The sequence below is a fragment of the Mobula birostris genome, chromosome 29, assembly GCF_030028105.1.
Source record: "Mobula birostris isolate sMobBir1 chromosome 29, sMobBir1.hap1, whole genome shotgun sequence".
Lineage (NCBI taxonomy): Eukaryota > Metazoa > Chordata > Chondrichthyes > Myliobatiformes > Myliobatidae > Mobula > Mobula birostris.
Window position 1 is genome coordinate 34,535,810 of NC_092398.1, and position 14,172 is coordinate 34,549,981.

At 49.3% G+C, this 14,172-nt stretch overlaps 1 protein-coding gene across 5 annotated transcripts in view; it reads right to left on the minus strand.

Moving 5' to 3' along the window:
- Positions 1–9,405: 9,405 nt before the first annotated feature.
- ccdc22 (coiled-coil domain containing 22) overlaps positions 9,406–14,172 on the minus strand; it is a 33,152-nt gene continuing 28,385 nt past the window's right edge. For 4 of the 5 annotated variants that reach the window (XM_072246297.1, XM_072246296.1, XM_072246294.1 and 1 more), the window contains 4 exons: positions 14,064–14,159; positions 11,826–11,885; positions 11,495–11,569; positions 9,406–9,866 (listed from right to left, as the gene is read on the minus strand). In XM_072246297.1, the coding sequence (XP_072102398.1) occupies positions 9,753–9,866; positions 11,495–11,569; positions 11,826–11,885; positions 14,064–14,159 (345 nt within the window). In that variant the 3' untranslated portion in view covers positions 9,406–9,752. Of the gene's footprint in view, positions 9,867–11,494; positions 11,570–11,825; positions 11,886–13,285; positions 13,705–14,063; positions 14,160–14,172 lie in introns of those variants that run through there. The other variant, XM_072246295.1, reaches the window with a different exon arrangement.

The window sequence follows — 14,172 nt, forward strand, 5'->3', positions numbered from 1 at the left end:
CCAGAATGCCGGCAGAGATGTTATGTCAAACATACTTTTCAGCCCCCCATCATTTGCAAGCTCGAGGAGTTGATCTTCTTCCCGCGCTGACATGGATGATTCACCGGGAACATTCACAAATGGGTCACGGACCCATTCCTTTGCACGTCTTGGGTCATTTGTGGTTGGGAAGTAATGCTCGAATTCTGTCGACAGCGAAGTTAGGTGATCGCTCACCAGCTGTAAGAAAGACGGTGCAGCCTCAGTATCTCCCAAAATCCCAGCTAATGTTGGGAACATGTCAAATATACCCCTGTCCGCTCGCCATCCCCACAGTTCCAGTTTGGCTGTGAAAGCAGACACTTTATCTGCCAACTTGAAGACAGTTGTCATTCTCCCCTGAAGTGACAAATTGATTTCATTGAGCAGGTTGAAGACGTCACACAGATAAACGAGTTTTGCTATCCACTCCTCGTCACTGAAGTGTGCTGCCAGTGGTGACTTTTTTCCTGAAAGAAATCTCTGTAGCGGCTCTCTTAACTCAAAAACCCTGGCCAGGGGTCTCCCCCTTGATAGCCACCTGACTTCAGTGTGAAAGAGAAGGCGTTTGTGCTCTGCATCCATTTCCTCGCAAAGCTGCTCAAACAGACGTGAGTTCAGGGCTTTTGCTTTGACGTGATTGATAACTTCAACACCGTCACTCAATACGCTGTTAAGATCTGGTGACATTTTTCGGCTAGCCAGCATTTCCCTGTGTGTGACACAGTGTGTAGACTGGCATTCAGGAGCATCCTCTTTGACTCGGGTCATGAAACCAGACAGATGTCCAGTCATAGCTGCAGCCCCGTCTGTGCATATTCCAACACAGAATGACCAGTCCAGTTTGCCTGACATGTAGTCATTCAAAGACTTGAATAGTTCTGCCCCAGTTGTGTTAGTTGGCAGTGGCAGTGCACACAACATATCCTCCTGAACATCGTCTTGAAGTATATATCGCACATAAACCAGCAGCATTGCCTTATTGTCCACATCGGTAGACTTGTCGCCCTCGATAGCTTACCATGGTGAGTCGTTAAGCCGTTCCAACAGCTGTGCTTCGATGTCCTCCACTATGTCATCGATTCTCCTTGAAACTGTGGTAGCTGAAAGAGAAACCTGTGCCATCTTGTTAGCTGCAGCTTCTCCCAACAGTTCATGACACATGCCCTTGGCAGCAGGCAGAATTAATTCTTCACCAACGGTGAAAGGTTTCTTAACCTTAAGGCTAGCCACTAAGTACGACGCTCTCAGAGCAGCAGCATTTGTGGAGGTGGTGGCTCTCAGCACTTCCTTCTGTCCTGCTTGCTCAAGTTTTTTCCGCTCAAAAAACTCAGCGGGTTTGTCTTTAAGTGCAGGGTGCTTGGACTCAAGGTGCCGAAGCAGTTTTGAGGGCTTCATTGCCTCATTAGGCAGCTTGTCTCCACATATCACACACAGGGGGCTTGGAGTGTACGAGTCACCAGTCGCAATAAAGCCATATTTTATGTACGACTCTCGTATTTTCCGTTGAAGGAAGCTTTCTTTTTTTTTGCAGTCTCAGCCTCAGCTGTCTCTGCGTTATCATCATCGTTAGGCCTTTTATGTCCCCTACCACCTCTTCCAAAGAAACTCTCAAGCGACGTTTGTTTTTTACTCATACCTGCTGATGATCTCCGGCGTGGCCGTAATGACCACGCGTGCATTCAATCTCAACAATGGGCGTGACTGGGAATGAGGAAAGGTGCAGCTGATCCATATCGCTTCATACCGCCAAATCATATCATTTCCTCGCGGCCCGGCAGCACATGCTTTGCGGCCCGGTGGTTGGGGACCGCTGGCCTGGAGGATCCGGCCGCAGCGCCACCAGCCTCCTGGAGGATGCGGCCACAGGACCAGCCTCCTGGAGGAGTTGGAACCAGGAACAGCGACACCATCCGACTGGAAGACCCCAGTATAGCGCCACCAGCCTCTCGGAGGACCCGGGCACCGTTCCACCAGCCTCCTGTAGGAGTTGGACGCAGCACCGCTCACGGGCACAGCGACACCATCCTACTGGAAGACCCCGGCACAGCGCAACCAGCCTCCTGGAGAAGCTGGCAAAGCTCCACCACACGCCTGGAGGATCCGGACACAGCGCCACTCGCGGCTGAAGGACTCGGGCAAAGGTTCGCCAGCCTCCGGGAGGAGTTGGACACAGCGCCACCAGCCTCTTGGAGGATCCGGACAGTACCACTCTCGGGCTGGAAGATCCGATACAGCGCCAATCGGAGGCTGGAGGGCCCAGGCATAACACCACTCGCGGGCTGCATTACCTGGACACACCGCCACCAACCGGCTGGAGGACACAGCGCCGCAATGACGCCGCCGAGGGGAAAATACAGCCACAGCGCCACCCGCAGGTTCGAGGATCACGGCACAGCGCCAGTGGCAGGCTGGAGGACCCGGACGCTGGAATTCAGAAGAATGAGGTGGGATCTAATTGAGACCTTTCGAATGTTGAAAGGCTCAGACAGAGTAGATTTGAACATATTATTTCCTAAAACCAGAGGGCACAACCTCAGAATAGAGGGACGCCCTTTTAGAACCGGAATTTCTTCAGCCAGAGAGTAGTGAATCGGTGGAACCCAAGCCATTGGGTGCATTTAACACGGAGGTTGATAGGTGTAAGGAAAGAGTTAATTGTGACTCTTCCTTGGTACATGCCAGAATAAAATGGAAATCCGAAGAAGAAATGATGTCAGTCTGGAATGTTATAAAGAACTGGAGATGTTTTCCTCCTCACAGATCTATTATCCCCGTCTTCCAAAATTATCGTGACCTTCCTGAAGATCATAAGTGCTGGTACCGCTGAGAGACGGGAAAAGTGGCGAGGTGATAATTATATTGTGCTTTGGAAGAATCTTAAAGGGAATAAAAAGGGGCACTTTCTTGGTGCAAGTGGGGGAAGAGAGTTTTGTTCTAGGTTAGTTCGCGGCCGGTGATTGCTGCCGTGACGGGGAACCGCGCACTGCCCAGATACGGAACAGAACGGAGAGGGAGAGAGAGGGAGGATAAATACTTTATTGATCCCAAAGGAAATTACAGTGTCACAGCAGCATTACAAGTGCACAGATATACAAATATTAGAAGAGAAGTAAGAAAGAATTAAAAAAATAAGTTACTTCAAACAGTCTAACAGGAGGGGGTCATCACTTGCCCGGCTGTAGGTTGAATCATTATAGACCCTAACGGCCGAGGATAAGATCTTTGGAGCAGCGCAATTGTCCTCGTCTATTACTGAAAGTGCTCCTCTGTTCTGCGGCAGTGGCATGCAGAGTGAGGAAAAAGTGTCCAGAATTCCCAGGATTTTCCGTAGGGGAAAACAGACTGCGCGAGATTGTTGGATCTGAGCCGACCCCCGACAGAGCAGAGATCGGCTTCTTTACTGTCATTCCGGTTTCTGGGGACACTGGTTTCCCTCGTCTGCTCGTTCTGATAAAGTGTTTTATTATGGTTGTCTGTGTGTGAAGTGTTTCCTTTTGTTTGCGAATACAGATGATGAGAGGCATTGATCATGTGGATAGTCAGAGGCTTTTTCCCAGCTCTGAAATGGCTAACACGAGGGAGGCACAGTTTTAAGGTGCTTCGAAGTAGGTACAGAGGAGATGTCAGGGGTAAGTTTTTTACGCGGAGTGGTGAGTGCGTGGAATGGGCTGCCAGCGGCGGTGGTGGAGGCGGACTTGTATCTTTTACGAGACTCCTGGATAGGCACATGGAGCTTAGAGAAATCTGGGTAACTCTAGCTGAATGGTTACGGGGAGTAGGTTGAGAGGGGAAATGGCGGGGCAGACAACCGGCCAAATGGCCCGATCCTGCTTCTGGGTCTTACGATATGGCGAGCAAGCTGTTGCCCGTACAGGCTTCCCCCCTCCACGCACCTGATGGACCCCAGGACTAGTCCAGCTTATCACCAGCGGCCTCGCAGGGGTCGAGAGGCAGCATTGACCCGACGTCGGACCGCCTGAGGGGCTCCAGCTCCGGAATTTTCGCTCGGGGTTTACTCCCGAAGCCTTCCCCATGAGTGGGTATAGCCGCAGGGTTTGTGGTCAGAGTTTTCCTCCCAGCCGAGCTGCCAAACCACGGCTGACGAGCCGCATCTGCCCGAAGCCCTAATCACTGCCTCAGCAACACTGTGATAACACAGGACACTATATATATATATATATATACACACACACTCACACTCTTTAGCGTAAAGTGATCTTTCTTATAAAGATTGGGTTCAATTCGTTTTCCACGTGAACGCTGCTTCTCTGATGCTGTGTGCGGCTGCAAGTAAGTGATCGCATGAGATATCGGAGCAGAATTAGGCCATTTGGCCCATCAAGTCTGCTCTGCCATTTCATCATGACTGATCCATTTTCCCTCTCAGCCCCAATCTCCCGCCTTCTCACCGTATCACTTCATGCCCTGACCAATGAAGAATCTATCAACCTCTACCATAAATACACAAATTCGACAGATTCACCACTCTCTGGCTAAAGAAATTCCTCGGCTCCATTCGAAATGGACGCCCCTCCGTTCTGAGGCTGTACCCTCTGGTCTTAGACTGCCCCACCAAAGGAAACACCCTCTCCTCATCCACTCTATCGACGCCCTTCACCATTCGACAGGTTTCAATGAGGTCACCCCTCGTTCTTCTGGATTCTAGTGAATTCCAGAGCCATCAAACGCTCTTCACATGACAAGCCATTCAATCCTGGAATCATTTTCACTCACCTCCTTTGAACCCTCTCCAGTTTCAGCACATCCTTTCTACAACAAGGGGCCCAAAACTACTCACAATACTTCAAGAAGGGCTCACCAGAGCTTTAAAAAGTTTCAACATGACATTCTTGTTTCATATTCTAGTCCTCTTGAAGTGAATCCTAACATCACATTTGCCTTCCTGAAAATTAACCTTGGAGAATCCTGCACAAGGACTCCCAAGAACCTTTGCGTCTCATGTTTGTGTTTTCTCGCCATTTAGAAAACAGTCAACCCTTTCATTTCTACCAAAGTGCATGACCATACACTTGCCAAAACAGTATTCCACCTGCCATTTCTTTGCCTGTACTGTAACCTCTCTACTTCCTCAAAACCTGCCCTTCCATCTATCTTTGCATCGTCTACAAACTTTGCAACAAAGCCATCAAATCCATCATCCAAGTCATTAACATATAAAGTAAAAAGAATCGTCCCAACACAGACCCCTGTGGAACACCACTAGTCACCGGCAGCCAGCCAGACAAGGCTTGAACCTGTGCAGGTATGGACTTGTGCATTTGACAATAAACTGCACATGTGCTCTGTGTGCTGTCTACATCTCCGTGCTTGTCACGTTGTTCTACCATACCCAAACCTCACTCCGCGTGAACGGGACTGGCCCATCGCTCAGCTGACGGCAGTGAGAACAGTGATGGGGGCAGGAATCACCAGATTATTCTGCCCTGTTCACCACAGTCTCCAGGCAGTATTGTACAGTATCTACCCTGGGGAGACTCAATCCTAGGAAGTAAAAACGTCTCCTAGAAATATAATGATAGATCATTGTACAATATCTACCCTGGGAAGACAACCTGAGGAAATAGAAACTTCTCCTGGGAATATGACCATAGATCATTGTACAATACCCACCCTGGGGAGACAACTGTAGGAAATAGAAATGTCTCCTAGGAATGTGACCACAGACCATTGTACAATATCTACCCTGGGGAGACAACTCTAGGAAATAGAAACCACTCCTGGGAATAAATATCTACCCTGGAGAGACAACTGTGGGAACTCCTGGGAATTTGTCCATAGGTTATTGTGCAATATTTACCCTGGGGAGACAACTCGAAGTAGCAACCATTCCTGGAAATCAATATCTACCCTGGGGAGACAACTCTCGGAATTAGAGACCTCTCCTGGGAATGTGACCGTAGGCTATTGTACTATATCTACCCTGGGGAGACAAAACCCTAGGAAGTGAAACCACTCCTGGGAATATGACCACAGTTCATAATGCAACACCTACACTGGGGAGACAACTGTAGGAAGTAGAAACCACTCGTGGGAATAAATATCGACCCTGGGGAGACAAGTGTAGGAAGAAGAAACACTCCTGGGAATGTGATCACTGATCACTGCACAGTATCTACCCTGGGAACAGCAAACACCAGAGGGCATATGTACACAGTTAAGGGAGGGAAGTTTAGGGAAGACATCAGGGGTAAGTTTTTTTACACAGAGGGTTGTGGGTGCCTGGAATGACTTGCCAGGGATGGTGGTGGAGGCTAAAACATTAGGGATATTTAAGACAGGCACATGAATGAAAGAAAAATAGAGGGTTACAGGGTAGTGTGGGTTTAGTACTTTTTTTTAAGGAATATATGGGTTGGCACAACATCGAGGGCCGAAGGGCCTGTACTGTGCTGTAGTATTCTAGTGTCTAGTGGAGAGAGAACTGTAGGAAGTATAAAGCTCTCCTGGGAATATGACCTTTGACCAGTGTAGAATATCTACCCTGGGTAGACATAACCCTAGGAAGTAGAAACCACTCCTGGGAATAACAGTATAGACCATTGTACAATATCTATGATGGGGAGACAACTCCAGGAAGTGTAAACCTCTCCCGGGAATAAATTTCTATCCTGAGGAGACAACTAAAGGAGGTAGAAATCACCTCTGGGAATATGACCGTAGATCACTGTACAACACATACCCTGGGAAGGCAACTCTAGTTAGTAGGAAGCACTCCTGGGAACAACTATTTACTCTGGGGAGGCAACTCGTGGAAGCAGAAACCACTCCTGGGATAACAAGCGTAGATCATTATACTCAATAGATTTCAATGGGATTCTCCCTCATTCCTCTCAACTCCAGTGAGTACAGGCCCAGAGACATCAATATAATAGATATTGACCATAAACATGCCCATGTCTCAAAGGAGGAGGTGCAATCTCACAGAAACTGATAAATCTCGAGGGAACACGACAAGGTAGGTGACGAGATGATCCCAACAGGGAAGCATTGCAAAAGGGGGAGCGCAAACTCAAGACAATCTGCGGATGCTGGAAATCCATTTTGAAATCTCCAGAGCTCATTTTATTTTCCAGCCCTGATGAGGCCTCAGCCCGAACTGCTGCCTGATCTACTGAGTTTCCCTGGGATTTTGTGTGTGTTGTCACTGTTACAGTGGGAACGCCAGAGAGTGCAGTGTTGGAATCTGCAGCAACAATTGACTGAATGATCAGCATCTCGAACACCGAATGGTACAGGAACCGGCCCTGCTAAACTAATTAAATTATTGTGCCCAATTACACGAGTCCCGTCTCCATGTCCTTTCAGTTCTCCCACATCCCTGAGCCTCAAAAACACTGTTGGACCAGGGTGTAGAATTGTTATTTTCCTTCTAGTTTTAACTTTTGTATCCTTGTGTATCACTTTTACATAATCACCTTTGTGTGTGTTCCGGGTGACAGGGTGGAGATATGTCTCTACCAAAGGAGGTGTAAGGTGCTCCTTCCCTCCACTAACCTGCAGGTCACCCTGGGACAGGGTGTAGCACCTGCTTAGCCCCCGATCAGGGTCATGTGAAGCCATGGGGGCAGGTGGTGGATGGCCATATGAGCAGCCGGTGCAGATCACAAGTCCTGGTTATGCGACCACTGATGTCAGGCAGACAATCTCTAAGGAGTATTGATAATCGCTGGGGTTGCCCATCTTGTAAAGGCACTGCCCAGAAGGAATGGCAAAGCACTTGTGTAGAAACATTTGCCAAGAACAATCATTGTCATGAGACCTTGATTGCCCACGTCATACAACAAGATGATGTCATATGTTACTATCAAATGCAATTTCCTGTAACGGTAGGTTAGCTGATTCCATGTTTTTCTGAAGTGTCTTGGGTTTTCTGCAGTCACTTGAATCTTGATATTTTATAGGTTAGTCGTCATAATTGGTATGTTGCTTACCTTTTTACTTGGAGCCAGTGTTTTCTTTGTGCAAGAACCACGTTGTTGTAAGACCACAGCGGCTTTGTTTTCTGCTGTTCGTTTTTTGCTTGTTCTCCTAACACTTACTAAAGCATCAGTAAGCAACAAGCTTTATGCCTCTCTCTTGACTTCCGAACCTCTGAATCGCAGAAACACCAGAATCAACACAGTTGCTACCACCTCTGGCAGCACAATCTAGGCACCTATCACTCTGTGTTTAAAAAACACTTGCCCCTCATATCTCCTTTCAATTTACCCCCTCTGACCTTAAATGCACGCCCTCTAATATTAAATGCTTCAACCATGAGCAAGAGATAGTGCCTATTCTACTCTACTGGTGCCCCTCAACCGTATAAAGATCTTTCAGGTCTCCGCCACTCCAGAGAAAACAACCCAAGTTTGTCCAACATCTCCATATAGCTCAAACCCTCTAACGCAGGCAACGTTTATTGAGACACGACACGGAGTCGGCCCTTCGAACCACGCCGCCCAGCAATCATCCAATTTAATGAGCCTAATCACGGGATAATTTACAACGACCAGTTAACCTACTGTGGGAGCAAACCAGAGCACCCAGAGGAAGCCCACGGGTTCACAAAACACTTTACAGGCAGTGGTGGGAATTGAACCCGGGTCGCCTGCACTGTAAACTGCTGTGCTAACCAAGCATCCTGGTGATGCGTCTTCTGCGCCCTCTCCAAAGCCTCGACATCCTCACAGTGTCAGGGCAACCAGGACTGGAGGCAATCCTCCAGTTATAAACCTGCAACTTCACTTGAACTCGACCATGGAAGGCACGCCTTCGACATTACCCGTCAATCTGCGGAACCCCTCTCAGGAAGCTGCAGACGATGAGCAAAATCCCTCTGCTCCTCACACTGTTGAGGGTCGTGCCCCGACATCTGATCCTCCAAGGTGTAACACTTTGCATTCGGCCAGGTTAAACTCCACCCGCCATTTCCCCACCCAAATCTGCAACCGATCTATATCCCACTATATTCTTCGGCGATCTTCTACACCGCCCACTAAACCTCCAATCCACAAGTCCGTCAAGGGGAAAGGAGTTGTTTAAGTTCTGATGCAGGGCCGACCCTCCCTGACAGAATTCCCCCCACAGATTGTTTTAAAATGTGTCAAAGGCTAATATTACAACATGGCGGACAATGTCACCAGTAGAGGACAATGTCACCAGTGACCCGGGTTCGATTCCCACCGTTGTCTGTAAGTTTGTCCATCCGCTCAGCTTTCCTCTGGGTGCTCGAGTTTCCTCCCACATTCCAAAGACAGAGGGGTTCGGGTAACCCAGTTCTGGTCATTTACGTCAGCAAAACTTGAAGGCTGACCCCAGCACATCCCAGGACCACAATGGTTAACGCAACCAACAATTTTCACGGTGTGTTTCGATGTACGTAGGACAAATAAAGATAATCTCGCTCATCTTTCTTTATTACTCGGGTCAAGTCTGTCCCATGGTTGTTGGGAGGTGGCAGAGGGACCTGTGAAATCCTGGAAAGAACATTTTACAGAGTGAAGCCACCGCCCACAGCCTCCCCCCGCCAGATCAGAGAGCAGCAGAGAGGCGGACAGTTCAGGGCAGGTTATTCACATTGGTCCAGAGCACCTTCCTGACCCAGGGAGGCAGGACGACACCAGGAAAGCCTCAGGGGGTGCGGGTTTGTGCCGTCACTCTGGAGGGTGTGGGTGAGGAGGGGGGACCGGTCTGTGCAGGATCCCACGGAGGGGTGCTGGGTGGCAGCTTCAGGCTTGCTGCAGTTTGAGGGTCAGAGCAGTGTTATCCTGACGCACGGCCTTGTAATCAGCCAGGATCTTCTCCAAGCTGCCGAGCGCCATCTTCCCCGTCTCCGACTCGATCTGTGGGGGAGGCAGAGACTGGGATCAGTGTTGGGGAGGGGAGGGCACGCAGACTGCAACACGTGCACACACACACACACACACACACACACACACACACAGAGTGGCGTTTGATAGGGTGCCACATACGAAGCTGTTTAACAAGATAAAATCCTACAGTGCTGCAGGAAATATACTGGTGTGTATAGAGGAATGGCTGACTGGCAGGAGGCAGCAGGTGGGAATAAAAGGGGCCATTTCTGGTTGGCTGCCGGTGACTAGTGGTGTTCCTCAGGGGTCAGTATTGGAACCGCTACTTTTCACATTGTTTGTCAATGATTTGGATAATGGAATTGATGGCTCTGTGGCAAAGTTTGCAGATGATACGAAGATAGGTAGAGGGGTAGGCAGTGCTGAGGAAGCAATGTGTTTGCAGCAGGACTTCGACAAATTGGAAGAATGGGCAAAAAAGTGGAATACTGTGTTGGGAAATGTATGGTCATGCATTTTGGTAAAAGGAATAATAGTGCAGATTATTATCTAAATGAGGAGAAGTTCAAACAAAGACTTAGGAGTACTTGTGCACGACTCACAGAAGTTTAATTTACAGGTTGAGTCTGTGGTAAAGGAGGCAAATGCAATGTTGGCATTTATTTCAAGGGGAATTGATTGTATAAGCAAGGAAATAATGCTGACGCTTTATAAGACACTAGTCAGGCTGCACTTGGAGTACTGTCAACCGTTTTGGGCCCCTTAACTCAGAAAGAATGTGTTGTCATTGGAGAGAGTCCAGAGGATGATTCTGGTAATGAAGGGGTTAACATATGTGGTGCGTTTGGCAGCTTTGGGCCTGCACTCACTGGAATTTAGAATAATGCGTGGCAATCTCATTGAAACCTACTGAATATTCGGGTGATGTGGAGAGGATGTTTCCTTTGGTGGGGGTATCCAGAACTAGAGGGCACAGGTCTCCCTTTCAGAACAGAAGAAAGAGGAATTTTTTAGCCAGAGAGTAGTGAATCTGTGGGATGCTCTACCACCGACTGCGGTGGAGGCCAAGTCCGTGGGGATATTTAAGGCAGAAGTTGATGGTTTCCTCATGAATCAGGGCATCAAAGGATATGGTGAGAGGGCAGGTGTATGGGGTTGAGTGGGATCCAGGATCAGCCATGATGGAATGATGGCACAAGCTCAATGGGCTGAATGGCCTAATTCTGCTTGGGTCTATGGTCTTGTGGACATACGCACACTCACACACACAGTGACATGTACACTGTCACACACACACACACACAGAGTGACACGTACACTGTCTCACACACAGAGTGACATGTACACTGTCTCTCTCTCTCACACACACACAAAGTGACATGTACACTGTCTCTCTCTCACACACACACAGTGACATGTACACTATCTCTCACACACACACACACACACACACACACAGTGACATGTACACTATCTCTCACACACAGTGACATGTACACTGTCTCACACACACACACAGTGACATGTACACTGTCTCACACACACACAGTGACATGTACACTGTCTCTCTCACGCACAGTGACATGTATATACACACACACACACACAGTGACACAGTCCCGCTCTCCCCTCTCTCCCCGTGCCTCTCCTTCTCTCACCTGCTCCTCCAGGTCCCTCACTTCCCTCAGAATGGTTCCGCTCTCCTCGATGGTCCGGATCAGGTGGCTGCAGTTCTGGAGGGGACGGGATGGCAGTGGTTGGGTCAGACAGGGCCGTACACTACCTCCCCTGATCCCCAGAGCCCCCTCGGGCTCCCAGCTCCATCCCTGACCCGTCCCAGACTGGACCGCGCTCCCCGTACCCTACGCGGTTCTGGAAGGGGATGGTACAGCAGTTGTGGGCCAAATCAGGGCCAGAACTGCCCCCCCCCAAACAGCTGTCCCCTCCACCCCCTTCCCCCTGTCACGGACCGGAACGCGCTTCCTGTACCTCGTGCAGCGCTGCCAGGTACTTGTACGCCTTACGCACAACTTCATCCTTCTTGGCATCCTGGAGAGAGAGAGACGGCGTAAGTCAGCGGCCACAGTGCCTGTACCTAACATCTCATCACTCAAAATTAAACTCGATTCACAATCCTATAACTAGAGCTCAGTAATATAGATCTGGGGGACATGGTAACATAGTGGTTAGTGCGGTGCCATTACAGAACCAGTGACCCGGGTTCAATTCCCGCCATTGGAGTGTGTACGTGTGTGAGATTCCTCTGGGTGCTCCGGCCTCCTTCCACAGGCCAGACACTTACGGGTTAGTAGGTTTGCGAGTCGTGGGCAGTCCATTTTGGCGCCCCACATTCGAGAGCTGCCCCCAGCACGACCTTGGACTGATAACTACAACACATTTCATCGACTGTTTCGACGTACGCATGATAATCTTTTGAAACTCTGCAGTCAGCTGACGGAACGAGCTGCCAGAGGAAGAAGCTGAGGCAGGTACATGAACGACTTTTAGAAGTCAGTTTGAGGGGCACATCCTCCAAGCGGACCGCAACCTCGTCGCCGGGTCTGGAGGCTAGCGTGCTTCAGTGACCCAGACAGCTAAGATGGCCAGAGTCAGGGCCATTGGTAGGGTCACCCATGCCAAACTATAGGCCAGACTAAGAGTGGTCTGTCAGGTTCAGCAGTTCAGCTGAGGGCTAACAAACCCGACTGGTAAAACAAATCTGTTACAGACACAGCAATGAAGATTCCTTCTACATCTGAGTGGCCATGGACAGAGGAGGAGGACCTTCATTGCTGCCCCAAACGCCAGCGGCCATGCACATGAATATAGCCAAACCTCCAGAGCCAAGGTGCAAATCACAGTACCAACAGCACACCGTTACGAAAGCAGGAAACAAAAACATAGTTACAAATAAAAATATAGCCAGAGTCCCTGAGAAACCCTTGCCCTCTCACCGAGCCTCGCATTTTTCCTTTCCTCTGTGTGCCATGCTGATCTGCTGGCAGCTCTTCAGCCCAACTGATCAAGATTCCTGTTTATGCCAATCCCCATTTGCCCACATTTGGCCTGTAACCCTCTGAACACAGCAGAACAACACAGTGTGGCCCTTCTGCCCACAGTGCTGTGCCACGATCAATCTAACCCCTTTCTCCAACGTAGCTCATGGCCCCCTATTTTCCTATCATCTACGTGCTTATCTACATAAGAGTCGCTTAAATGCCTCTAATGTATCAGCATCTACCATCACCCCTGGCAGCACGTTCGACACAGCCACCACTCTGTAAAAAAAAAACCTACCTCGGAAATGTCCCTCATGTGTCTGCCCGTCACCCACCCTGGCACCACATTCCATGCACCTACCACTTTGTGTGAAGAACTCTGACATTCCCTACATAATCACCTTAAAATTATACCCCCCCCCCCCCAAATTAGCCATTTTCACCCCGGAATAAAATCTCTGGCTGTCCTATCATCTTGTACACCTCTATCAAGTCACCTCTCATCCCCCTTCGCTCCAAAGAGAGAAGCCCTAGCTCCCTCAACCTCTCCCTACAAGACGTGCTCTCTAATCCAGGCAGCACCCTACGAAACCTTTCCTATCCTACCCACGTCCAAGTACCATCCAAATGACTCTTAAAGGGGCAGCACATTAGCGTAGTGGTTAGCACAATGCTTTGCAGAGCCAGTGACCCAAGTTCAATTCCCACTGCCGTCTGTCAGGAGTTTGCACGTTGTCCTGTGACCGCGTGGGTTTCCGCCCACATTCCAGAGACGTATGGGTTTGCGGAAGTTGTGGGCATGCCACGCTAGCGCTGGAAGCGTGGTGACACTTGTGGGCTGCCCCCAGTACGTCCTTGGACTGTGTTGGCTGTTGGCACAAATGATGCATTTCACTGTAAGTTTCAGTGTACATCTGACAAATAAAACTAATCTTAAAATAATTTAATCTTTTACCACTTAAATCATCTGATCTTCTATTTTCCTTTCGAAGTGGATGCCCTGGCATTTACCAACATTGCATTTCACCCACCCATTCCCTTAACCTATCTATATCTCCCTGCAGAACCCACACATCCTTTTCCATTCAACTTAGCAAACTTCAATATGCTACACTCAGTCCCCTTACCCGGTGCTGGAGACGTGTAGTGCACACCACAGTGAGAGGTAGCTACTCCTCCCTCCCACTCTCACGCTACAGGAGGCACAGCACGATCCCACACTCCGTACCTTGAAGACCAGCTCATCCGTCACGGCAAAGGTGCGCTCCAGCTTTCCCGATAAACTGTTGACCTCCTTCTGCGAGTCCTTGGTGTCGGAGAGGATCTGGACAATGCAC